Source organism: Canis lupus, chromosome 16 (genome assembly GCF_048164855.1).
Source record: "Canis lupus baileyi chromosome 16, mCanLup2.hap1, whole genome shotgun sequence".
Lineage (NCBI taxonomy): Eukaryota > Metazoa > Chordata > Mammalia > Carnivora > Canidae > Canis > Canis lupus.
Window position 1 is genome coordinate 18,097,714 of NC_132853.1, and position 24,458 is coordinate 18,122,171.

Below are 24,458 nucleotides of genomic sequence, written 5' to 3' on the forward strand. Positions count from 1 at the left end.
AGCGCCTGCCTATGGCCCAGGGCACGATCCTGGAGTCCCAGGATCGAGTCCCACGTCGGGCTCCCAGCATGGAGCCTGCTTCTCCCTCTTGTGTCTCTGCCTCTCTCTCTCTCTCTCTGTGTCTATCATAAATCAATCAATCTTAAAAAGTAAAATCTCTATCAAAAAAATGCATTTAGGAAAAAAAAAAATGCATTTAGGGGCAGCCAGAGTGGCTCAGCAGTTTAGCGCCGCCTTCGGCCCAGGTTGTGATCCTAGAGACCCGGGATCGAGTTCCACATCAGGCTTCCTGCATGGAGCCTGCTTCTCCCTCTGCCTGTGTTTCTGCCTCTCTCTCTCTCTCTGTCTCTCATGAATAAATAAATAAAATCTTTAAAAAACAAAACAAAACAAATACAAGTGGGGCATCCCGAGTGGCTCAGCGGTTTAGCGCTGCCTTCGGCCCAGGGCCTGATCCCGGAGTCCCGGGATCCAGTCCCTCATTGGGCTTCCTGCATGGAGCCTGCTTCTCCCTCTGCCTGTGTCTCTGCCTCTCTCTCTGTGTCTCTCATGAATAAATAAAATCTTAAAAAAAAAATACAATTGGTATCTGGTCATATTTTTGAGACTGATGGACATTGGCAAAGCCCCCAGGGAAGTCATTGTTAGGACTTCACTGCATCTGTGGTTGTTGTTCAACACATACACTTGCTCGTGGGGCTGAAAGGCACGGGGGAGTGTAAGAGAGCAGGTCGAGTACGTGGAAACTAACTGGGTACTGTCTGCAGGGTCAGCATCTGTTCAGTGTAAGGTAGTCTCTGAGCACCTCACAAGGCAGCACCCTTGAGGGGTGCTGGTGCCCAGAGAAGAATCCGACAAGGGGCCTACTCACAGAGTAGTTGGGGACAAATAAGAGATCAGATGAATTCTCAGTGTGATGAGGAAAACAGCAGGATCAAAGCCTGGACTTGAGGGGACAGGTGTCAGGGGGGGTTAGGAGAAACTTCACAGGCTGGCCATGATGAACCCAGGCAGTCATCTCTGATCGGTCCCCTAGATCTCAAGCCCCAAGCTATCACATAGAGAGTAAAGATTAGAACAGTTTCCTTTCTCATACCATTTATGCTCCTAGGACTGACTCTACCAGGCTCTTACTTTGGGTTCCCCTTTTGTAAAGCAAAACAGGAAAGCAAGAACCTCTCAGAACTTCTCAAAGTCCTTGGTTCCAGGATGAGTTGTGCTGCCAATTGTACTTTGAGACACTGACTGACCCTAGGATTGGGCCGCCTTCTTGTGCAAAGCTGCCGACTTCATGAAACTTAGTAAAGTCCAGAGGAAATTAAGAATAATTTTACAAGCTGAATCTATTTTTTAAATATGTGTGCTTATGTATCTGTGTGTGTCTGTGTATATTTAGGCATTACGCGTGTGCTACACACATGTGTGTGTTCCATGTGCTATGTGTGTCTATCTGTATCTGCTGCTGCTGTGCTGTTCTTCTTAAGGTCATGGGTTCCCAGGTCCTGAAAGGTGATGGGAACCCTGAGGCTTTGGGGGTGATTTGCTCCCCTTCTCTGGGCCTTGGTTTCCTCTCCTCCACAAATGGATTACTTGAACTCCATGATTTTGAAGGATTCTTACAGATCTGACCCCCCCTTAACTTTGTCATTCACCATATGGTTTAAGAATTTCAACCAAAGGAGATCACAGTAAGAGTCAAGGGCTAAAGCTGGCATGGCAGGGGCTGGAATTAGACGTGAGAAGGTTAAGGTCCCAGACCAGTCCACACCGGGCTTCAGGAGAGCCACGGAGCTTCTGAGCTAAAGGAACAGTTGTTAGAATACAAGGCCAGGTCCGAGGATGTGGATTGTGTCCTCTCAACCCCGTGCTGGCCAGGAAGAGGGCAGGGTCTCCACAGGTCTTGCGGAAAGGGCTCTAAGGAGGCAAAGGGATAGCAGGGCTGCCATCCAGGAGACAACTCTGGGCGGGAAGTGTCCTCAGCTCCTACTGGGGCCCCTGCAGGCTCCTGATAAACAGAAAAGCCTCCACCCTGATAGCCCCAAGTCTGCTTATCAGGATCTCCAGACTACCCCACCCAGGCTCAGACTCTGTGCCAGCCCCCTCCACCCCAGCCAGGGTCACAGCCACAGGATCTCAGGCTGACCGAGACAGCGCTCTCTTCTACCTCCAGGATCCCTGGTTTCTGCTCACTTTCACCTCTGGTCTAGGACTAAGCAGGTTCTAGGCAGAAGCCAGGCAATGAGTGGCACAAATCTTGGCCTTAGTACATGAAGCCTTTACTCTGGTAAAGGAGCTTGAAGTATCTGTGGGGTGAGTAGAGGTGGCAGGAGAGGTTCCAGGACAGGGAAGGGGGCAAGAAGCAGACATACAGTATTTTCTCACCTGGCTAGAGCGCCTGGGTTTATAAAGGTTTCTCAGCCATATTTCTCAAGTCTTACGACTTGGTGAGCTGTGTTATCACCAAAACTCAGAGAAGAATTTTGCCTCTGGTCACACAGCTAGTGAGTGACAGAGAGGAAGGAAGGGAAGGAAATGGACATTGGTTCCACAGGTGTTAGATCTCACCTGGGAAGTTGAGATGAGCACTCACAGGACCCTGTCACCACCATATGAGCTAGGTATGGATTGCTCCCATGGTACATATGGGAAAACTGAAGTTGAGAGCACTCACTCCAAGGTCACAGAGCTATGCAGGGGATGAGGGATTGTCACTCAGGGCCTACTCTTCCTTTCCTTTTCTTCTTCTTTTAAGATTCTTATTTGAGAGAGCGAAAGGGAGCGAAAGAGAGAGTGAGAGAGAACTAGAGGGGTGAGGGGCAGAGAGAGATGCAAACTCCCCATTGAGCAGAGAGTCGGAGGGGCTCTAATCTGGGACTCTCGGATCATGACCTGAGCTGAAGACAGACACTTAATCAACTGAGCCACCCAGGCACCCTCCTTTCCTCCTCTCCCTTTCCCTTCTCTTCCCTTTCCTTTCCTTCAAGATTTTATTTTTAAGTAATCTTCACACCTGATGTAGGGCTCGAATTTACAACCCTGAGGTCAAGAGTTGCACGCTCCACTGACTGAGCCATCCTGGTGCCCCAGGGCCTTTTATTTCTAAATCTGGGCTCTCAATGCCTTGAGCGGCTTTTAAGAATATTCCACGAGGGGGACTTGGCTGGTTCATTGGGCTGAGTGCTTTGTGAGTAGCTAGTCACCCAGCTCAGCTCTGAACTGGGGACTGTCACAATGGCATCTACAAGAACAGGAAGGGTCTGAGAGAAAAAGACTTGCCTAAGAGCTATAGTTTTAACTGCCTGCTTCCCCAGGTCAAAGTTTTTCTTCTCCCCTACATCATATTGAGTTTAGCTCTATGTCAGACATTTGACATGATCAGCCAATAAACCAGGTCATTGTGATTATTTGCCTAAATGATTAATCACACAGATGAATGAGCCCATAACAGGGAGATTTAACTAGCCAGAAAAGATTTCCCTGCAGAGGTGATACTTACATAGGAAGAGGGAATAGAAGTTAACTAGACAAGAAAGGAGGGAAGACTGTGCCAGATCAAAACCCGACTTTTGATCTCAGGGTTTTAGGTTTGAGCCCCATGTTGGCTGTAGAGATTACTTAAAAAAACAAAACAAAACAAAACAAAACAAACAGAGGGAAGAGCATGTGCCGACATTCTGTGGCAGCAAGAAGCAGAACATCTCCAAGGAATCAAAAGTAGGTTTGGTCTCTCCTCCCACTCATCTTGGTCTCATCTGCTCCTTCAGAGGAGGGGTATAACTGTCTCCCAGAACACAGACCAGACTGTCTAGGATGGGGAAGGGGAGGGAGCACAGAAGCAGATGTGTCTCTTGGAATGGATATCTAAAATAACAGAGGTGGGGTGCTTGGGGGCTCAGTAGGTTGGGTGTCCAACTCTCGGTTTCCACTCAGGTCATGATCCTGGGGTTATGGTATCAAGCCTCACGTCAGGCTTCGCACTCAGCAGGAAGTCTGCTTAAGATTCTCTCCCGCTCCTTCTGCCCCCATCCCCTACTCCCTCTCACAGGCACATGCTCTCTCTCCTCAGATGAATAAATCTTTAAAAAATAAATAATAAGGGCAGCGGTTTAGCGCTGCTTTCGGCCCAGGGCGTGATCCTGGAGACCCGGGATCGAATCCCATGTCGGGCTCCCTGCATGGAGCCTGCTTCTCCCTCTGCCTGTGTCTCTGCCTCTCTCTCTCTCCTATGTATTCTCATGAATAAATAAAATACTTTAAAAATATATATATATAAAAAAAAATAACAGAGGCCCTGTTTTGAAGACTCTCACCTTCTCCAGAGGCAGAGAACTGAATATTGCTAGGCTCTCATATAAGTGGCTTAAGCTTTGAACAGGCCCCTTACTCATTCTTACACTCTCTCGAGAAGAGCTTGAATTCACCTGCCCTCATATGTCCCAGCAGAGGATTCCCCCCCTTCCCTGCCCAGGGGAGCTTGCCATGGCAGAAGTGGGCAAGAAGTTGGCCTGCCTAGGTCTACCCAACTTGGGCTCCACATACACATGTGGCAGGGGCCCAGGAACTGAAGTTTAAGGCAGAGCTTGCCCCAAGAACCCAGCTGTCAGGACCCTTTCTGCTTTATAGAGGTTCAACTAACATTTTTTTTGTTTTTTTTTTTTTGTAACTATCATTTTTATCACCACCTTCGCCATTCCATGACCAAAATAACCACCACTCCCACTTGGGTCATGGGCAACAATTAAACCCTGAAGGATGGGGTGAGGCTGTTCCTCCTCCCAGGCCCAGCAGATAGATGATCAGCTTCATGGGGTAGGTGTGAAAGGCAGATCCTAGCTTTAGCAAGGTCCATAAATTCATGTGAGAAAGGGCCTAACAGGGAGAGGAGCCAGTGACCCTAGTCTAGCAGGGAAAGGGTTAAGAGGCAGGGCTTTCTAGAACCCAGGGAAAGTGCCCCACCCAGGGGAGGGGCCTATGGATTAAAAGGCAAGCAGCTTGAGTGAAGAGCCAGGGTCTGGGCCTCCCTACCTCTAAAGGCCTCCCCAGTCTACATGCAGTTCCAGCTCCAGGTAAGTGCTCTCTCCTGGGCCTGTCTGTCTGCTTGTCAGTCTGACCAGAGGGAACCTTCTGTCTCATTATGTGATCTCTGGCTTGTTTAATTCTGGCACTGGGTCCCCCAGGAGATCTCAACAGACTCTAACTCTGCAGGATTTTCCAGGCCAGTTTCTTTCCTTACCTGACTTGGGCTGCCCCTGACCACACAATCAAGGCACTGCTGATTCAGGAGCTATGGAGCAGGGAGGGGGGAGCTCTGTGTGTACTGACCTGTCCTGCTCTGCCGTGGGCCCCTGGCTCCCCCTGCCACAGTGCTCTCCAAGCCATGCTCCCTGTGCCTGCTGCGGGGCCCTGGCTAGGATATCATCATATACTGTAAGTTTGCGACAAGATACTACAGTATAGATGATGTACTAGTCCGGGTCCCCACAGCTCTGGAGCCAGATGAGGAGGGCAGAGCATGCTGCAAACCCACCGGGCTTACCGCTCAGCCTATCCAGCCTGCTGACCGCCAAGACACTTGGGGATGGCGAGGAAACCGTTACCATTACTGAGTTTAGTAATGGTAATGGTTCTCTTGCTGTACCCACAATACGTGCCAAGAAGACAGCTCGGGACCCTGGAGCAGACCACTGGAAGGGACACTCCAGCTCAGACAACAGTGTGGGGGTGAGGGAATGAGTTTTTACTTTCCTGTGCTAAAGAAATAAAGATGAGAACCAGCATGCTTGTCTTTTTATTAGCATTCGAGAAGGGGAAAGGCATGGGGTGAGTGGCACTATCTCACTTAGGACCCACAGGTCCTCACACATCGCTTTAAGGTAGAGGAACTGAGGGGATAGGAAAAAGACCTCTCTGCTAAAACTGGCAACTCAGGGAGAAACTCTGGGTTCGGTGCCAGCTAGAAGCAGGTTGGCATTGTTCCTACAAAAGAGTCAACTTCAAGACTGAAGTAGCTAGGGCCCCAGGCAGAGAAACGACCTGAGAACTGAGCTAAGTTCCTGCCTCCAAAAGGAGACATGGCTAAATAGGGGCTAGGCAGACCCAGCAAGGCCAAGCCAGCCGTCGGGCAGTGTCCATGCCTCCCACCAGTCCCTAGAGGCCCTCGGCAGGGGCCATTCTGGTCAGTGGCTCCTGCCAGCAGCTCTGGCTCAGACCCTTGGGAGAGGCAGCAGAGGGTGGTCACTGGAGAAGCTTCACAGAGAGGCGGAGCTGAACATCACAGAGGAAGATGTCCATGAGGTCGTGGCCTGCCTCCTGTGCAATCTGGGCGATCAAGCGCCCCTTTGGGCCAATCAGGATCCTCTGAGGATGGGATTACAGAGAAGGACATAAAAAACAAAAACAAAAACAAAAACAAAACAGAGAAGGACATGAGCCTGCTCTCAGGGCTTCCAAGCAGTGGAGGAAGAACCCCTGCTTAATGCCCTGGTCCTTTCTCTAAGCCTAACCCAACTTACCACATGAGATTCTTTGGACACCAGAAGCTTCTGTTCGATCACCAGCTCCCCACTTGGCCCTTCTTCCCACAACACTGTCTTCTGCACAGGGAGACATGATTAGTCAGACAGGCCCATATCCCTTCCTCTCTGGGCCCCAGGCATCCTGTCTTGGTTGTGTGCCTGGTGAAGAGCCCCCAGATCCCTTCATTGTGCCCACGCCCACACCTGCTGTACACTGTAGGGCATCTCCTGGGGCAGGTGCTCTAGGAGCTTCTCTCGGATGATGTTGGCACAGATTTCCTCAGGCGTCTGGCTAGTGAGGACTCCACTGTGGTATTCCCAGGGTCCTGGCAGGGCCTGTGCTAGGAGGTATTGCTGTGGGTACAAAGAGGGTAGGTGGGCAGTTCAGTCCCAACCAAGACTTTCCTTTCTTATTCACTCTCACTACCAGGAGGAACTCTTTTTTTTTTTTTTTTTTTTTTTTTTAAGATTTATTTATTCATTCATTCAGAGAGAGCAGAGAGGCAGAGACACAGGCAGAGGGAGAAGCAGGCTCCATGCAGGAAGCCCGATGTGGGACTCAATCCTGGGTCCCCAGGATCACACCCCAGACTGCAGGCAGCGCTAAACCGCTGCGCCACCGGGGCTGCCCCCAGGAGGAACTCTAAGGCTTGTCTTCACATGGTAGAAAAGAAAGGCCACACTATGACCAAGGCTAACTGACCTTTAGTGTTTTCACATCTTCCTGGCTTAGAGCTGACAACATGAAGATCTCTCGGAAGTGGGGCCAGCCAATCCTCTGAGGGCCTCCCATGGACTGTATGTTTGGCCCCTTAGCTGTTGGGCTGGGGCGAGGAGTGCCGGACTGTAAGTGAAGGGCCTGTCTCATCTTGAGCTTCTTGCCATTGACCACACCTTCAGTGAGGGCTGCTGTGAGCTCCAGGAGAACTGACTTCTGTTTCAGACAATCTACCTGGACATGGAGGATGGGTAGGAGGTGTGTGGTCAGTGAGATGGGCACCATGGAGGAAAGGAGACTCCTTATTCAGGTAGGCGGTGCTCACCTTGTTCATGACAAGGATGCTAGGGACTTGGGAGAACTGGGTCAAGCACTGGAGCACCTGGGGGCTGAGCTGATTCCGAGTCCACTTGTCTGAGACATCCACCAGAACCACAACTAGAAGTAGGCAGTGAGGGGAGGAGGACAAAAATATGACCACTCTTTCCCCACCCCCTAAAAGTGTCCGTGATAGGGGCTCTGGGTCAACCCCCAGCTTCCAAACTACCATGAACAATTGGGGTTCAGATTCCCATCATGAGTCTAACCTAGATCAGCAGATTCCATGCTCTTCCATGGATCTTCCAACAAAGAAAGCTCCAGATGGTGCCTGAGGACATACAAACATAGGTCAGGAAGGGTCTTAGGACTGATATACTCTTTTTTTTTTTTTTTAAAGTCCAAGATACTGACTTCCTGCCTTTTTTTTTTTTTTAAGATTTTATTTATTTATTCATGAGAGAGAGAGAGAGAGAGAGAGAGAGAGGCAGAGACACAGGCAGAGGGAGAAGCAGGCTCCATGCAGAGAGCCCGATGTTGGACCCAATCCCGGGACTCCAGGATCATGCCCTGGGCCGAAGGCAGGCGCTAAACCGCTGAGCAGGGATCCCTGGGTGGCGCAGCGGTTTGGCGCCTGCCTTTGGCCCAGGGCGCGATCCTGGAGACCCGGGATCGAATCCCACATCGGGCTCCCGGTGCATGGAGCCTGCTTCTCCCTCTGCCTGTGTCTCTGCCTCTCTCTCTTTCTGTGTGACTATCATAAATAAATAAAAATTAAAAATTAAAAAATTAAAAAAAAATAAAAATAAACCGCTGAGCAACCCAAGGATCCCCAGGACTGATATACTCTTAATGAGGGATAAGGTGTGATAAGAGGGTCTTCCAGCCTCTACGATGGAATCTCCCCACCCTCTCCCTTACCACCTTGCCCTTTACAAACCCGTTTCCACAGCTATTACCTTTTCTGTTTAGCAGGGCTGATGAGGCCAGGTGTGTCAAGCAGAATCTAAAATCAAGAAAGAGAGATGCCCGGCCCCCGAGATGGGCAAGTGAAAGAAAGACCACCACTGACATCAGAAGCCTGGACTTCTACCCTCCACCTTTGTTTTAATTCTAGATGAGATCCAAGAAAAGATGATGACTGTGAATATATGGGAGATTGGGAAGGAATAAAGAGGGAATGAAATCTTTCTGACTAGATGCCAAAGGGGGGAAAGGAGAGAGAGATCTGCACTAGGCCTAACAAAAGAGGAGACCCTCTTCCCTCAAAGCAGTTAATCTAAACATTTTCTTCAAGTTGAACTGTAAGGAGACCCTCCTAAGTCCACCCTCTGCCCAGTCTGCTGGACTTCCTTTGCAGGCTACCCACCACCTGGGCCTCTTCCTCTGTGATGACCCCCAGAGCTTGGCAGCGAGTGGTGTGCACCTTCTTGGAGACAGGAAACACCTGCCAGAAATAAAGAAATCCCAGGTGAGGTCCCAGACCACTGTAGGTCAATTCATGAAGAAACAGAAAAAGTGAGATGAAGGGGAGGGTGGTGGGTCAAGGATGTAGCATACCTTCCGGCCCAGCAGCTGGTTGGAGAGTGTTGATTTCCCTGCATTTGGGGCACCCAGGAGGACCACTCGTAGGACTCGAGGGTTCTCAGGCATGTCAGGACGATGGACCAAGAGGAGATCCTGCTCATCTGTGTGTGGGGGCAGGAGGGGAGTGAGAGGTAGTGCAATCTGGATGCCCTGTCAGGTACTCAGTTCTACTCACACACAAAGGAAGTAAAGAATACAAGATTAGTGTACCAGGTTGAAGCTGAGACCTGGCTTTGAGACTTAGTTTGTCCATTAATTTGTTTATATGAGTTTACCAAGTTCTCTAAGTTCCTTGGTTTTCTCACATGTAAAGTGGAGATAATATTAACAATACCTACTTATCTTAAAACCTTCTTTTGACAATTGGCCATTTTATAAAAACAAACACAATGCCTGGCACTTAATACAATTACCTGTGGAACCGTACTGGGAAGTTGTGCTTTATCTGATAAATATGTGTATGTGTGTGAAAGTATAGCCAGATCAGTTACAGCCAGAAATCCCTCCAGCTCGGACAATCTCACCCTTCTAAGGGTGTTATGTAGGCTCTGCAAGCTTGCTCAGTATTTCTAAGTATTAGTTTCTTATAACACTACATAAAAATTACCAGTTTTTGTGTCCAGCCTCCTTACCAAAGTGTAGTCTATGCTACTTGAAGAACAGGAGCTATTTCCTAGGTGTAATTCAGTCTCTTGACAAATAGATGGGGGCACTATTTGGGTCGAGTTTGCTTCCCATCTCAGGGCAGAGAGCGACAACTCTGCCTTGCCTGTGGCCCTTCAATCGCTTGCTCTTCTCGTGCGTCTCTGGTTGTGACCACATCGGTTCCCTCTTGGAACCTGGTATATCTTTCTTCTGAGATCCTTCACGGCTTGCCTCTCTCTCGGGGCCTCAAGATCGTTTTCCATAATATAGGACCAGAGATGATACCCCAGGGACTGAGGAGTTTCCCCGACCCGCCCGGAACTTTCAGGGCTAAGACCGTGACAGTCCGGGACAAGCCTATCTGGGCCCTTTACCTCTGTGCATGGACACGGCGGGAGGATGAGAAGTCAACGAACCGCCGTGCTGAGAGAGTCCGAGGAAGCGGTCCAAGGCTGAGCTCTGGCCATAACGGCGAGAGGCGGAGGCCAGGCGGGGACCAGAGAAGGCGGCTCCCGAACAACAGGACACGCACCTCCGCGGACAGTCAGAGAGCGAGGAGAGCCGAGCCACCCACTCCCTAGCGGCATCGGGGCCCAACCGCCTGATCCCTAACACGGTCGGAAGAAGAAGAGCGGAGCGGCGGCTGGCGGCAGCCATTGCGGCCGCAAGGCACGCCGGGAACGGACCAGGCGCGCACCTGCGGTTGGATGGAGCCGTGGAAAGGCGAGCGAGCAGGAGAGAGCGAGATTGGCCCAGAGAGCGGGGACGCACGGCACGTAGGAAGTGGGTTGGAGGAGAAACAGCTCTGGAGACAGACCGAAGCTAAGAAAAAGGAAGATGTCTATTTAGAGTTTGTGTGGACATGGTGATCGTTTTGGACCCCCATTTACATCCTGTTTCCTTCTTCTCCTGTCAGAGTTTCGCAAAAGGCCCTTCTAGCCCTGCCTCCTGAGAGACTACATCTCCCATGAGGCCAAGCGCAGAAACCTTTCTCTTAGCTTCTGCCTTCTCCCAGCTGGAGAAACTGACGCATCGAAGGAGGAAAGGTAGTGGGAGCCGGAGCAGGTGCTGTTCCGCCGGTCCCCGTAAGGGCCTTTTAGTTCTCTCTGGTTTCAGGCTTGCACACCCTCCCCTAGCACCTCCCTCCCCCAGCCCCCGGCTTGGCCTAGCTGGTCAGCAGCGTTCTCTAACAGTCTGCACCTTTGCTTTATGCGAGCTTCTTGTAGGGAGTACTCCCTGGGTGTGTGTTCCCCAGGGGCACAGACCCAGTTTACCATCTATTAACCTCCCTTACGATCTCCTCCCTGAGGACATTCCTTTCTGAAGAAAAACAAGAGGGTCTTAAAGGGAGAAGCTGCACAGTCACCTACAATCCCTCAGATTGCCTTAGTGGCCTGCGGAACTTACATCTTAGTCATTTTGCGGCCTTAAGCTTTATTCATTCTTTGAAGCCTCTCAATCAAACTCTTGGGGATTTATTCATATGCTATGTACAGGCCGTGTCCAGGTGCTGGGGATGTATGACTGAAGAAAATGGACAAAAATCTGCCTCAGTATTTTGTGTCCTGGAGGTCGAGAGAGAGAGGGAGACAGAGAGATACTAGTGACCTGACAGAATCAGTTCAGGTAGCATGTTCCAGGTGAAAACCTAAATGGAGTAGGAGGCCTGGGTGGCTCAGTGGTTGAGCGTCTGCCTTTGGCCCAAGGCATGATCCTGGGGTCCTGGGATTGAGTCCCACATTGGGCTCCCTGCCTGGAGCCTGCTTCTCCCCCCTCTGCCTAGGTCTCTGCCTCACTCTCTGTCTCTGTCTCTCATGAATAAATAAATAAAATCTTAAAAAGAAGAGAAAACCTAAATGGAGTGAGTTTGAGAGGGAATGAGAGGAAAATGGAAAACCAGCTGGCTTAGTTGGTAGAACATGAAGTACTTGATCTCAGGCTTGTGAGTTTAAGCCCCAAGTTGGGTTGGGTGGAGAGCTTCCTTAGAAAGAGAGAGAGAAAGCACCTGGGTGGCTCAGTCAGTTAAGTGTCTGCCTTCAGCTGAGGTCATGATCCCAGGGTCCTGGAGTCAAGCCCCATGTTGGGCTCTCTGCTCAGCGGGGATCCTGCTTCTTCCTCTCCCTCTGCCTGCTGCTCCCCCTGCTTGTGTTCTATCAAATAAATGAATGAAATGTTTTAGAAGAGAGTGGGAGAGAGAAATGAAAGAAGTAATTGAAGAAAGCCAGGAAAAAAAATCTGGGGAAGCAGAACAAAAGGGAGTGGTAACAGAAGAGGGGCAGAGAAGTGTTAAGAAAGGATTTTCTTTTCTTTTTTTAAGACGGTGATTTTTGCTCATGGCAATGACCAGGGGGAGAGGAGAAAACTGATGATATAGGACAGAGAGGGGAAACTTGTTGGAAAGATAGTGGGAACCACTGACTGGGCTGCTCTTGTGGGAATGAGAGGCTGAGTGTTCAGAGTAGTTCTGAGTGACACAGGACTGACAGAGACTGGGCAGCTAAATGCGTCGATGGTTTGCAAATCGCACCAGGCACCAGCTTTCAGGCTGCCTGCTCTATTAGCAGAAGAAACAACCTTTCTGGCACATGACATTCTGGATGTTCTTTGGGCATATGGGTGCCCAAGGAACAGAAATACCACTTAATACAGGACAGCTGGCAATCAGAAAAATATGAATCTTCTTCCATGGACAGTTAGGTGAAATGTCATTTCAACTATAATTAGGGTGAAGGGCAATTTCAGGTTAAATAGTGGTTGAAGAGCTTGAGTAAATAAATGCAAAATCATCCAAGGAACATATGCTAAGTACTACAGCAGTGGCAACGGATAACGCCTTGGAAGAATCCCTGGGATAACACAAAAACTTAGAGGAAATGTGTCAAAGTGCTTTGTTAATTCTCTTCTTTCCTGGAGATTTTCTCTCAAAGGATATTGTGAGGAAATTTTGTATTTTATGAGATTAGGAGAGGCTAATCAAATGAAATAGACTGATGGGCTCATATGTCAACTTGCCACTTACTATCTGTGTGAGTTTGGATAACTTATTTCAACTCTCCAAGTGCCAGTTTCATCGTCTGTAAAATGAAGAAGAAAATAATAAACAGGGATGCCTGGGTGGCTCAGTGGTTGAGCATCTGCCTTCAGCTCAGGGCATGATCCCAGGATCCTGGGATTAAGTCCCACAAGGGCTCCCTGCATGGAGCCTGCTTCTCCCTCTCCCTGTGTCTCTGCCTTTTTCTGTGTCTCTCATGAATAAATAAATAAAATCTTAAAAAAGAAAATAATAAACACATCTACCTAATATCACGTGTCCATTTGAATCTAGGATTTAGAAAAATGGAGGATTTAGAACAATGGAAGCTCTCAGTAAATGTCCTTATTTTAAAGCTAATTATTTTACCCCATTCAGGAACATTTTTCCATGAATTATTCTTTCTTTTCTTTTTTTTTTCCTTATTTATTTATTTATTTATTTATTTATTTATTTATGATAGTCACAGAGAGAGAGAGAGGCAGAGACACAGGCAGAGGGAGAAGCAGGCTCCATGCACCGGGAGCCCGATGTGGGATTCGATCCCGGGTCTCCGGGATCGTGCCCTGGGCCAAAGGCAGGCGCCAAACCGCTGCACCACCCAGGGATCCCGATATTCTTACTTTTCTATATAGACAATTTCTCTCTGTACTATATTCCTCTCATCAGCATTTATTTTTAAAATGCTTAATCTTGAGGTGCCTGGATGGTTCAGTTGGTGAAGTGTATGCCTTCAGGTCATGATCCCAGGGCCCTGGGATTGAGCACCACATTGGGCTCCCTGCTTAATGGGGGAGTCTGCTTATCCTTCTGCCCCTTCCCCCACCCCCACCCCTCAAATTAATAAAAATCTTTTTTAAAAAATGCTCAGGGGTGCCTGGGTGGCTCAGTTGGTTAAGTGTCAGACTTTTTGTTTTTAAATATTTTATTTATTTATTTTAATTTTTATTTATTTATGATAGTCACACACACACAGAGAGAGAGAGAGAGGCAGAGACACAGGCAGAGGGAGAAGCAGGCTCCATGCACCAGGAGCCCGACGTGGGATTTGATCCCGGGTCTCCAGGATCACGCCCTGGACCAAAGGCAGGTGCTAAACCGCTGCACCACCCAGGGATCCCTTATTTATTTTTTTCATGAGAGACCCAGAGAGAGAGGCAGAGACATAGGCAGAGGGAGAAGCAGGCTTCCTGCAGGGAGCCCAATGTGGAACTCAATCCCAAACCCCAGGATCACACCCTGAGCTGAAGGAAGACTCTCAACGGCTGAGCCATTCAGGAGTCCCAGTGTCAGACTGGATTTCGGCTCAGGTCATGATCTTGGGGTTGTGGGATTGAGCTCTGCCTCCAGCTCCGCACTCAGAGTCTGCTTGAGTTTCTCTCAGTTCGTCTGTCCCTACTCACCCCCCACCTACTTGCACGTGCTCTCTCTCTCAAATAAATACATCTTTTTTAAAAAATAAAGAAAAGGGGCAGCCCTGGTGGCGCAGTGGTTTAGCTCTGCCTGCAGCCTGGAGTGTGATCCTGGACACCTGGGATCAAGTCCCACATCAGGCTCCCTGCATGGAGCCTGCTTTTCCCTCTGCCTGTGTCTATATGCATCTGCCTGTGTCTATATGCTTCTGTGTGTGTGTGTGTGTGTGTGTTTCTCATGAATAAATAAATAAAATCTTTAAAAAAGATAAAATGCGGGATCCCTGGGTGGCGCAGCGGTTTGGCGCCTGCCTTTGGCCCAGGGCGCGATCCTGGAGACCCGGGATCAAATCCCACATCGGGCTCCCGGTGCATGGAGCCTGCTTCTCCCTCTGCCTGTGTCTCTGCCTGCCTCTCTCTCTCTGTGTGTGACTATCATAAATAAATAAAAAATAAATAAAAATAAATAAAAATAAAAAATAAAAAAGATAAAATGCTTAATCTCTTCCATTTGAAAAACAAAAACCCAAAACTTCCTGATCTGGAAGTCCTTTTTCAACTAGATGTCACTGTGTGTTTCTCACTAAAATAGCAGCAAAGATGGTGGACAGAGATGGATTGTAGAGATTTAAGGGGATAAAAATGGAAGGATATGATTAAAACCCTCCAATGCCTAACTATTACCACTAGACTTATCCAATGTCCTTGAGCCCTCCTTCTACTCCCAAGGAGTCCAGTACACTAGCTTTCTTTCCATCTCTCGAATATACTGAGCTCATTTCTGCCTCAGGGCCTTTTTAAAAAAAAATTTAAATTTACTTATTCATAGAGACACACACACAGAGAGAGACACAGAAATATAGGCAGAGGGAGAAGCAGGCTCCATGCAGAGAGCCCGACGTGGACTCATCCAGGTCTCCAGGATCACGCCCTGGGCTGCAGGCGGAGCTAAACCGCTGCGCCACCGGGGCTGCCCTGCCTTAGGGCCTTTATCTGCTATTTCTGCCTTCTATGTTCTTCGGGTCTCAGCTTAAATGTCACCTCCTCAAAGCATTTCTCACTACCTGCAGCAATCCTATTGCAGTGCCTGAAATACTATCAGAGCATTGTGAAGAGTCTTCACAGTCTTACCAACCGCTCATGGCCCCAATCTGAACAAGTCACTCCCTTGCTTCACTGCCCTCAGAATAAAGTATAAACTAATGTGGCAGTGGCTTACTTTACCAGACTTCTCTCTCGCTCTCTCTTCTTAAGTTTATTTATTTTTAGTAATCTTTACTCCCAACATGGGGCTCAAACTCAGGACCCCAAGATCAAGAGCTGCATCCTCTTTGCACTGAGCCAGGCAGGCATCTCCACTAGTCTTATCTCTTGTCGTTCCTCTTTTTTCAGCTCAACTGAAATTTTTTCAGTCTTCCAATTGCCCGGTATTCTTTCTCACTTCCAGGTCTCTCCTTAGGTCACTCCTTCCAAGACTGGTTAATTCTCTTAGGATCTTTTTTCCTCCTATGATAAGGCAGTTTATAATATAGTATTTGAGTAGAAAGATTATAGAGCCAGATATCCAGAATTTCATTCTCAGCTCCATTATTTACTGTGTGATCCGAGGCAAGTAACTTCTCTCTTCTTAAATTTACTTATCTATAAAATAGGGATAGGGTTGTTGTGATGATGAAAAGAACTGATATGCATAAAGGACTTAGAACAGTCCTTGACATATAGTAAATGTCATTCAAGTGTTTATTATTATATATCCTCTACTAGACTGTAAGTTCTCTGAGGACAAGGACAATATATATTGTTCACTGCTGTATCTTCTACACCAACAATATTTTCTAACACATAATGTGTACTCAATAAATTTTTGTTCAGGATCTTTCTATAGATTGAATATATCTTTCTATAGATTGGCTCTACCTTTGTGGTGTTGACATGGCTGCAGCATCTCCAGATTTTACATCTTACATTCAGTTTTAGTTGGAAAAAGCAACAGATTTCCCCAAAGGAAAAATTCTCCATGTGTATTTTGGTTCTGACTTGGCTACATGTCCATTCCTGAAACAATCATTGTAGCTTAGAGAATGTTACATGCTGAATGACTTGGGTCTAATTTCTGTGCTCTGTTCAAATCATATGGTCTGAAAATGGAATAGAGGTGCTTCTCTGAATGATTATCGTTAGATATAGTGAGTCGATACTTGGCAGGAAAAAAAAAAACTGCTATTCTGCCCTTGGTAAGCAATTCAAGGAGATGGGGCGCCTGGCTGGCTCAGTCTAAAGAGAATAAGAGGGGCAGCCCTGGTGGCTGAGCGGTTTAGAGCTGCCTTCACCCCGGGGTGTGATCCTGGAGACCTGGGAGTCCCACGTCAGGCTCCCTGCATGGGGCCTGCTTTTCTCTCTGTCTGTGTCTCTGCCCCCCTCTCTCTCTCTGTGTCTCTCATGAATAAATAAATAAAATAATAGAAAAAAGAGCATAGGACTCTTGATCTTGGGGTTGTGAGTTTGAGCCTCACTTTGGGCATAGAGATTACTTAAAAATAAACTTAAAAATAAATCTATATTAAAAAAAGAAATTCAAATAGGGAAATGGTTCAGGAAACCCGTATGATTCATATATAAGAAGATATGCTGCCAGGGCACCTGGATGGCTCAGTCAGATGAATGTGTGACTCTTGATCTTGGGGTCATGAGTTTGAGCCCTACACTGGGTATAAAGATTACTTAAATAAATAAATAAACTTTTTTAAAAAGAAGCTGTATCATCATCATGTAGATTCCAGCAGAGGACTGATTGCATGTGGTGGTAGAGTTAGGAAAGTAGGGTTCCTGGAAGTTTCGGGGTCAGCTTTTGGCCTTTTTTTTTTTATACATCCATTCATCAGAACATAGTGTCAATATTAATTATTCCTCTTTCTGGCTCTTCAATTTCCCCATGGTGCCAAATGTGCTCTCATTCCAAAGCATAATACTTTTGCAAGTAATGACAACTCTTCCAAGTCAGGCGCTAGCTTCTGGGATTGGTCTTGGGCCCTACCACCCTACTCTGTCAGCAATTGTATTTTACTCTATATATGTCAAGAGGTGGGAGGCAGTTCATACATGAAGTGTGCAATTTTGTGTAGATTTGCTTTTCTGGGGACTGAATTATGCTAATCTATACACTATTTTCCCACAGTAACATATAGCTATGTATGTAAAAGTCACATGTATCTGATGAGTAAAAAATCCTCAGGTTCCTAGGTGCTACAGGGAATAACCTTTCACTTCTTAGTGACTTGAGCATTCCATTATATGCATTTTAAAAAATATTTATTTTAGAGAGAGAGAGAGAGGAAAACAAGCAGGAGGGGCAGAGAGAGAGGGAGAAAGAATCTCAAGCTTTGTGCTGAGCGTGTAACCCCAAACTGGGCTTGATCTCATGCCTCCTGAGATCACGAATTGCACCAAAACTAAGAGTCAGTCAGATGCTTAATCGACTGCACAACCCAGGCACCCCATCTGCATTTTTAATTAGTAATCTGTAATTAGTAATATAAATGACACTCCATTTTCAGCATTCTCGAACTTTACTGTAGGGCCTATTCTGGCTTCTTTTCAAAATGAGGGAAAAATTTCCTTAGTCTTTTTTAAAATATGTTTTTATTTATTTATTTATTTATTTATTTATTTATTTATTTATTTATTTATTTATTCATGAGAGCCACAGAGAAAGGCAGAGAGGTAGGCAGAGGGAGAAGCAGGCTCCATGCAGGGAGCCGGATGCGGACTCCATCCTTGGACGGAATCCATGCCCTGAGCCAAAGGCAGGTGCTCAACTGCTGAGCCACCCAGACATCCCTCCTTAGCCTTAGATTAGGAGTTTAAACATTCATATCAGATCCTGAGATCAAGAGTAGCTTTTGCTTTCTCTATAAGTTGCTTTCTTTTGCTTTGTGCTTTCTCTAACACCTTTCACAGAAAGAATGGAACTACTCCCTGACATCCCTTCTCCTCCTTGAACTTCATTTGCCTTGTATTATATCTTGGTCCCTCTCTCTCCAAATTCTGAACTGTAGAGGTAAGACTGGGCTAGATATGAGATGGGGATCATGGTAATATGGAGAAAGTTTAGTCCTGTATCTCCTCTTCTCTTCTACTGCAGTGCATTGCCCTCAGCTGTTAAGTCTGTATTGTTGAATTCCCAAGACTCAATTAAGCTTCATCTTTTGTTTGGCTATGCCAAGGCAGCACAATGGTCTAGGGGCTGATGGTTGGGTCTCCCTGGGCTAAAGGTCTAGTTTTTGTTTACCAATTTGCACAAGGACCAGGCTTCATAGTGAGAGCTGGAAAGTAGGGGACTACTAGCCTGCAAATTCCTTGATGGCAGCAGATATGAGATGCCTAGAACATCTTTGTCCAATACACAGTATTCGCTTGATAGACAGACTGAATTTAACAGTGTCCCAAAGAAGTTTAAATGCAGTCACCTCCTTGACAAGATGCTCGGGGCTTCGGAGCACTCAGTTCCTGGCCAGTAGTGTATAATGGGATGTCAAAGTTGCTTCTTACACAATTAGCCCCAATGCATTCTAGATGTGATCGTCTTCTTGAAAGATATCCAAGTTCGTTATCAGTCACCTCAGAGCACCTGCATTCAGAGCTTTAAGTGTAAGTAGGATCCAGAATCTTAAAAGTGTCATTATGTCTATGGCTCCTTATGGGCATCTCGGCCCAGGCACTTAGTAAACATAGGCAAGATAATCCAGAGGCCTTGGACCTAGGGTCAGCCGCCAAAGCCTGTAAGCCTAACAAGTCCTCGAGGCCAGCGGCCATATCCACCTGAGACCCGAGGTGGTGGTGGTGGTGGTGGTGGTGGTGGTGGTGGTGGTGGTGGGGGTGTCCAGGGCATCAGGCACTGAAGAAGACGCCTCGGCGCGGGCTGCGCAGGCGCGGGAGTCTGTAGAGGGCCCCGGCACTCCAGGCTGCGCAGGCGCATGAGCGGCTCCCGGCGAGTCCCGACGGCGGCGGCGGCTACTGAGGGGCCGGGGCGTGGAGCAGCGGTGGCGGCGGCGGGCGGCTACGGAGCAGCCATGAGGGCCGGGCCCAGTCACCGACAGTGAGTGATGGTGGAAGAGGGGTGGACGCCGAGAGAGAAGAGGGGTGGCCTGGTGGAAGGATACCTCGACTTCGGAGCGGGAGGGGCTCTGTCGGAGGCGAAGGGGCGTGGGGGAGGGACAGTTTGAGGTGATGATGGGAGAATTTGGGGCATAGGTGGCCGGATCGCCCGCGCCGGGGCCGGACAGCTTGGCGGAGGGAAGGAGGTGAGTGCTGCAGAGGGAGGGAGCCCTCGGCAGGGCAGTGTCCCGCGCTTCCCCGTTTGTCATCATCCCTTCCCCCAGGAGCTTTCGGTCGCCTCTCCCTTTCCGCTTCTTTCAGAGAATGGTCGCGGGGGGAGGGTGGTGGAGGATGAAAGCCCTGCTGGAGCAGAAGAAGCTAACTCTGATCCAGGCAGGGAAGGGCCGGTCGCCCGGAGTCATGGGCTTTTCTGGGTGGAGGATGGGAGTCGGGAGCCCTCTGTTTAAAGCTGGGAGGGATCTAGGGGAAAAAGCTAGGGGGCTTAGAGTCTGACAGGCTCGAAACCACGTCCACCATTGATAAGGCTGATAGATATAACCTTGGGCCGGTCCCACTTAACCTTTCTGAACCTCTAAACATGTGGGGTGCTTCAGTGGGCTATTGCAAGCATCATGTATGTGCTTGAGATTGTTGATGAAGATTGTAAATTGTAGATACTATGCCGATGGTACTACATTACCACGATATTACTGGATTTTAGACCTTGCCGTTATTAGTAGAATGATTGATTTCTTTGTCAAGGCGAAGCATATTGTTTGTAAAACCTCAGTAGGCACATATGTGCGTTCTACGTAGGCACGGTGGATCATGTGCAAAAATACCAGTTTGTGATGTGACTAATTAGCCATCAGACTTGTGTAGGAAAAATACTCTTGGGCATTTTTACAAATGGTGTGTAGCTCCTTACTCAAGAGGAAGGAAATAGAGAATGGAGGGGCCAATCTGTTAAATGCTTTCAGAACATAGCTTACTCATGTTCCTTGTCTTATAACACAGTTGGTATTAATGTGCTTTATTATGAGTTGAGACAACTAGTTTGAGACAAGCTGGGAGGGCTGCACAAAGGGGGATGTGCAAATACAATTTGTTATTTTTAAACTGTAAAAAAAGTTTTCTTTTGCTAGGGAGTTTCTGGTTGCTTGAGGGCCCTGTCTCTATTTTGGAGGTCAGATAAGCATATAGCAGCTTTTTCAGCTCCACTTTTTGTTATTCTGCCTGTGGAACCTCCAGGGTGGAGTGTCTTTCAGAGAAAGACAGAAGCAGCTGTGCGAGAGCCAGAAGGTGGCTGGTTCTTTTCTGCGAGGCTGAAGGAGCACTCATGAGGCTTTGTTGTTATTCTTGTTGTTATTTAGGATAGACAAAGCAGAGGACAGAGTTAAACCTTGTGCTTCTAGAGAGAGAAAATGGCTTTCTAGCCACTGCTTTTGAAAGAGATGAAACTTCTTTCAGAAGGACAGAAGGAGACGGATGCTTCAGCTTTTGCTGGCTATGAAGATTGATTGAAAGCTTGAAATGGAGAGGCCTTTTGGAAATTAGTGAGTGATTTGTCTTTCATCTGAGCAAAGGTAGGGGAGTGGCTGTACTAGATCCTTAAAGATTCTCAGATAAGAACGGTGAATTATTTTATAGGAATGGGGGAAATGAACCCCAGGTGTCTTTAACTTCTCCATCTGGTAAAACTTGTTTTACCGCTTTTTCCTGGAAATGCACAGTGATAGGTTATCTTTAAGTTTTTGCTGTAGTTCCTTGGTTCTCTGGTAATTATCCATAACATCGATTCTTCTTTTTTTAAAGGATAATTTAAAAACGAAAGCACTTGTTACTCTTTTCATTGGTCTTTTACAGAATACAAATTTATTCTGTTTTTGACTCCCACACAGAAGATGAAATAGAGGTATAAAATGTTAGAGCTGGCCTCGCTGTCCTATTTTATTTTAGTAATTGGATATTTGTTTTTAATTTTGGTAATGTATTTTTCCCTCTACTGGAAATTTCCATTGGTTCAAATAATTCCATAATGCCGTCTGTGTTATGTTAAAATGATAGAGGTTTGTTCAGCTGTGAAGAGAATTTCCTGTCCTTTCTATTCTTTTTTTCCTATTTTTGGTTATTTTTATGTAGTAGATGAACCAAATAGAATCTTCCCCTGCGGGAGAGAAAGGGCATGGTCAGTGCTTTGATTACCTGTTATGTGAGCAGTCTGTCATAAGTGGGGAAGTAAAGGGTGCCTGGGTGGCACAGTTAAGCGTTGGACTCTTGGTTTCAGCTCAGGTCATGATCTCAGGGTCCTGAGATGGAGCCTGCATCAAACTCCGTGCTCAGCATGGAGTCTGCTTGGAATTCTTTCTCTCCCTCTCTGCCACTGCTGCTCGCGCTTGTGCATGTGCATGCTCTCTCTCTTTCAAATCTTTAAATAAGTAAAATATTCTAACAACAATAAAAACAAAGTGGGAATGTCAGGACTTTTCATAAGTTTCTGAGAAAGCAAGGGCTAAAAAGGAATTAATGGTTACTAACTCATTTTTATTCTGATAAAATTAGTAATTAAAAAAATCTCATGCCTTGGGATTTAATTAATTAACTAATTAATTAATTAAGCAAGCTCTAAAAAAAAAAAAAAAAAAAAAAGCAAGCTCTACACCCACTACAGTGCCCAACTTGGAACTTGAAGTTACAACCCTGAGATCAAATGTGGGATCCTTAACCAACTGAACTGCCACTCAGGTGCCCCAGGGGAAAACTTTTTAAAATAGTCTATTTAAAAACAAAATTATGATGTTAAGAAATAACAAAATTATAGTATTTTTACCTCTTTTTTTACTTTGAATATTTGCTTGTGAACAGAACCTTTGTTCCTTTAGAGCCCTTTTGATCTTGCCACCCATTCCTAAACTGAATTGTCCTTTGTGATACTTTCACAGCTGCTAATAATTGAGCACAAAGGTTTTTTTGTTGTTTTTTGTCATGTTTGGTTCTTGATAGAGTGCTAAAAACTTTAAGGGAGGGTTATAAGGGAAGACATTAAAAAGGAAAAGTAAAGAGGAAAGAGATTTAACTTAGTGAATTTGTAGGTTATTCTGGTGTTTGGAGGGTGAAGGATTCAAGAATGGATATATGATTCAGAGTAGCCTTCTGAGGACCCAGTTTTGCTTACCAGTGTTTAGCACAGTACATAGTGGCCCTAGAATAATTGCTCTTTAAATATTTACTGAATGGGGGCCCTGCCTGGGAGGCTTGGTTAGTTAAGCGTTTGACTCTGATTTTGGCTCAGGTCAGGATTTCAGGATCGTGAGATCCAGCCCATGTTGGGCTGGTACTTGATGGGGAATCTGTTTCAGATTCTTTTCCTCTACCCCTCCCCCAGTTGTCTTAAGTGTGCTTTCTCTCTCTCAGATAAGCAAATAAATCTTTTTTTTTTTTTTAAGATTTTATTTATTTATTTACAGAGACACAGAGAGAGAGTGAGAGGCAGAGACACAGGCAGAGAGAGAAGCAGGCTCCATGCAGAGAGCCTGATGTGGGACTTAATCCAGGGTCTCCAGGATCACGCCCTGAGCTGCAGGCGGCGCCAAACCGCTGCGCCACTGGGGCTGCCCAAATAAGCAAATAAATCTTAAATAAAAAATATTTGCTGAATGGAAAAATGATAACCAGCAGTATAAATCATAATCCACAAACGTGAGTTCAAATCTTCTGCAACTTTGTGAATCTTTGAATGAGTTTACCTCTGTTTCTTAACCTCAGTTTCTCCATCTGTAATAACTGTACTTACTGCATGGGTTGTTTTGAGGGTTAAATGTATTAGTACAAATAAAATGCTTAGGATAGTACTTAATACTTAGCAAATGCTGAATAAATGCTATCTAACTAGTATTTGTTGAGTGCTTAAATCTATGCTGGTCGGAGATGTTTATAATGTAGCCCTTGCTCTCTCAATTTACAGTTTAGTGGAGGAAAAAGAAGTATATAAAGTAATTGCTACAGAATCTAATACCTTATTTCATCAAATCTGTGGTGTCAGGTTGTAAAGCTCACAGTTACTTTAACAAGAAAGAAAGAAATGCTGCTAATGAGACTGGCATGCCATCAGTTGTAAGATATATCCTGTTTTTAAAGAAATGTGGGAAGAACAGTATGTCTTAGAATTGATGAAATACAGTATGTGCTCTACTAGAGGGAGGTACAACTTGTGAGAGTTGATGGAAGTCTGGGTGCAGGTATTGTCAGTAAAGGCCCCTTGCATAACCTGTGTGATGCTGATAGATGGACAAGGTAGATAGGGCATTCCAAGCAGAGAGTAAAGTCTGAAAATGGAAAGGGAGAGGGCATGATTGATGTGTACCACCATATCAGGACAAGAAGGTGGAGGAAATGAGCTAAGACTTTGGCAGAGTAGCATTGTATAATGCAGCAGAGCAGGACAGGAAGCTTAGAACATTTTCAGAAGACACTGAGCCTGATTCTTGGGTTTCAACTCCTAAAATGTAATAGGAACTCTAAAAAGATGATACTAATATAATAAAGTGGGAAGTGAGAGTAGTGTGAGAAGCAAAGTGGCCAGGGGTAGGGTTGAAGCTTCACAGCTGACCAGAGTGGGGATAAGTGTGAAGTCACTGTACTAATGATGAGAGGTGAATGCTTTCTCAGCAGAGAAGTGTTTAATATCTATTTCTGTCTTTCTGTCTATCAAGTCTCGATTATGCCCTCTTTTTAAAAATTTATTTTATTTTTTTTTGATTATGCCCCTTTTAGAGCTTTGTAGCTTAGAGTGATAGGAGATACAACTCAAGAGGAAAAATGCTAAATTTTCTTTATTAAAAATGCATTTAGGGGGGACCTGAGTGACTGTTGGTTAAGCATCTGCCTTTGACTCAGGTCATGATTCTGGGATCCAGCCCTGTACTGTAGGGCTCCTTGCTCAGTAGGGAGTCTGGTTCTCCTTCTCCCCTTCTCCCTGCTTGTGCTATCTCTGTCTCAAAAAGTTAGGGCAACCCTGGTGGCTCAGCGGTTTAGCACCACCTTCAGCCTAGGGCCTGATCCTGGAGACCCAGGATCGGGTCCCACATCGGGCTCCCTGCATGGAGCCTGCTTCTCCCTCTGCCTGTTTCTCTGCCTCT

General features: G+C 46.5%; 2 protein-coding genes and 2 long non-coding RNA genes across 9 annotated transcripts in view; 2 read left to right on the forward strand and 2 right to left on the reverse strand.

The window, feature by feature from the left end:
- The first annotated feature begins 4,893 nt into the window (after positions 1-4,893).
- LOC140606210 (uncharacterized) lies at positions 4,894-6,318 on the forward strand. Its single transcript, XR_012008590.1, has 2 exons — positions 4,894-5,066; positions 5,485-6,318. It is a non-coding gene; the product is annotated as an uncharacterized lncRNA (long non-coding RNA).
- On the reverse strand, positions 5,773-10,474 carry ERAL1 (Era like 12S mitochondrial rRNA chaperone 1). Its single transcript, XM_072779296.1, has 10 exons — positions 10,158-10,474; positions 9,112-9,239; positions 8,921-8,998; positions 8,511-8,557; positions 7,821-7,882; positions 7,559-7,671; positions 7,219-7,467; positions 6,720-6,869; positions 6,513-6,593; positions 5,773-6,357 (listed from the first exon to the last, which is right to left on the reverse strand). Exons 1-10 carry the CDS (start codon positions 10,438-10,440, stop codon positions 6,235-6,237), a joined length of 1,314 nt encoding a protein of 437 aa, XP_072635397.1. The 5' UTR covers positions 10,441-10,474; the 3' UTR covers positions 5,773-6,234.
- A 374-nt stretch (positions 10,475-10,848) lies between these two features.
- The window catches only part of FAM222B (family with sequence similarity 222 member B), an 83,502-nt gene continuing 69,892 nt past the window's right edge, over positions 10,849-24,458 (forward strand). The window contains exon 1 of one of the 6 annotated variants that reach the window (XM_072779292.1): positions 10,849-10,868. The gene's annotated coding sequence lies outside the window, so the exon portion shown is untranslated. Of the gene's footprint in view, positions 10,869-19,162; positions 19,322-19,445; positions 19,527-24,458 lie in introns of those variants that run through there. The other 5 variants (XM_072779285.1, XM_072779286.1, XM_072779289.1 and 2 more) reach the window with 5 other exon arrangements.
- The window catches only part of LOC140606211 (uncharacterized), a 52,369-nt gene continuing 48,237 nt past the window's right edge, over positions 20,327-24,458 (reverse strand). Inside the window, exon 4 of the long non-coding RNA XR_012008591.1 lies at positions 20,327-21,487. This is a non-coding gene — a long non-coding RNA (uncharacterized lncRNA). The remainder of the gene's footprint in view (positions 21,488-24,458) is intronic.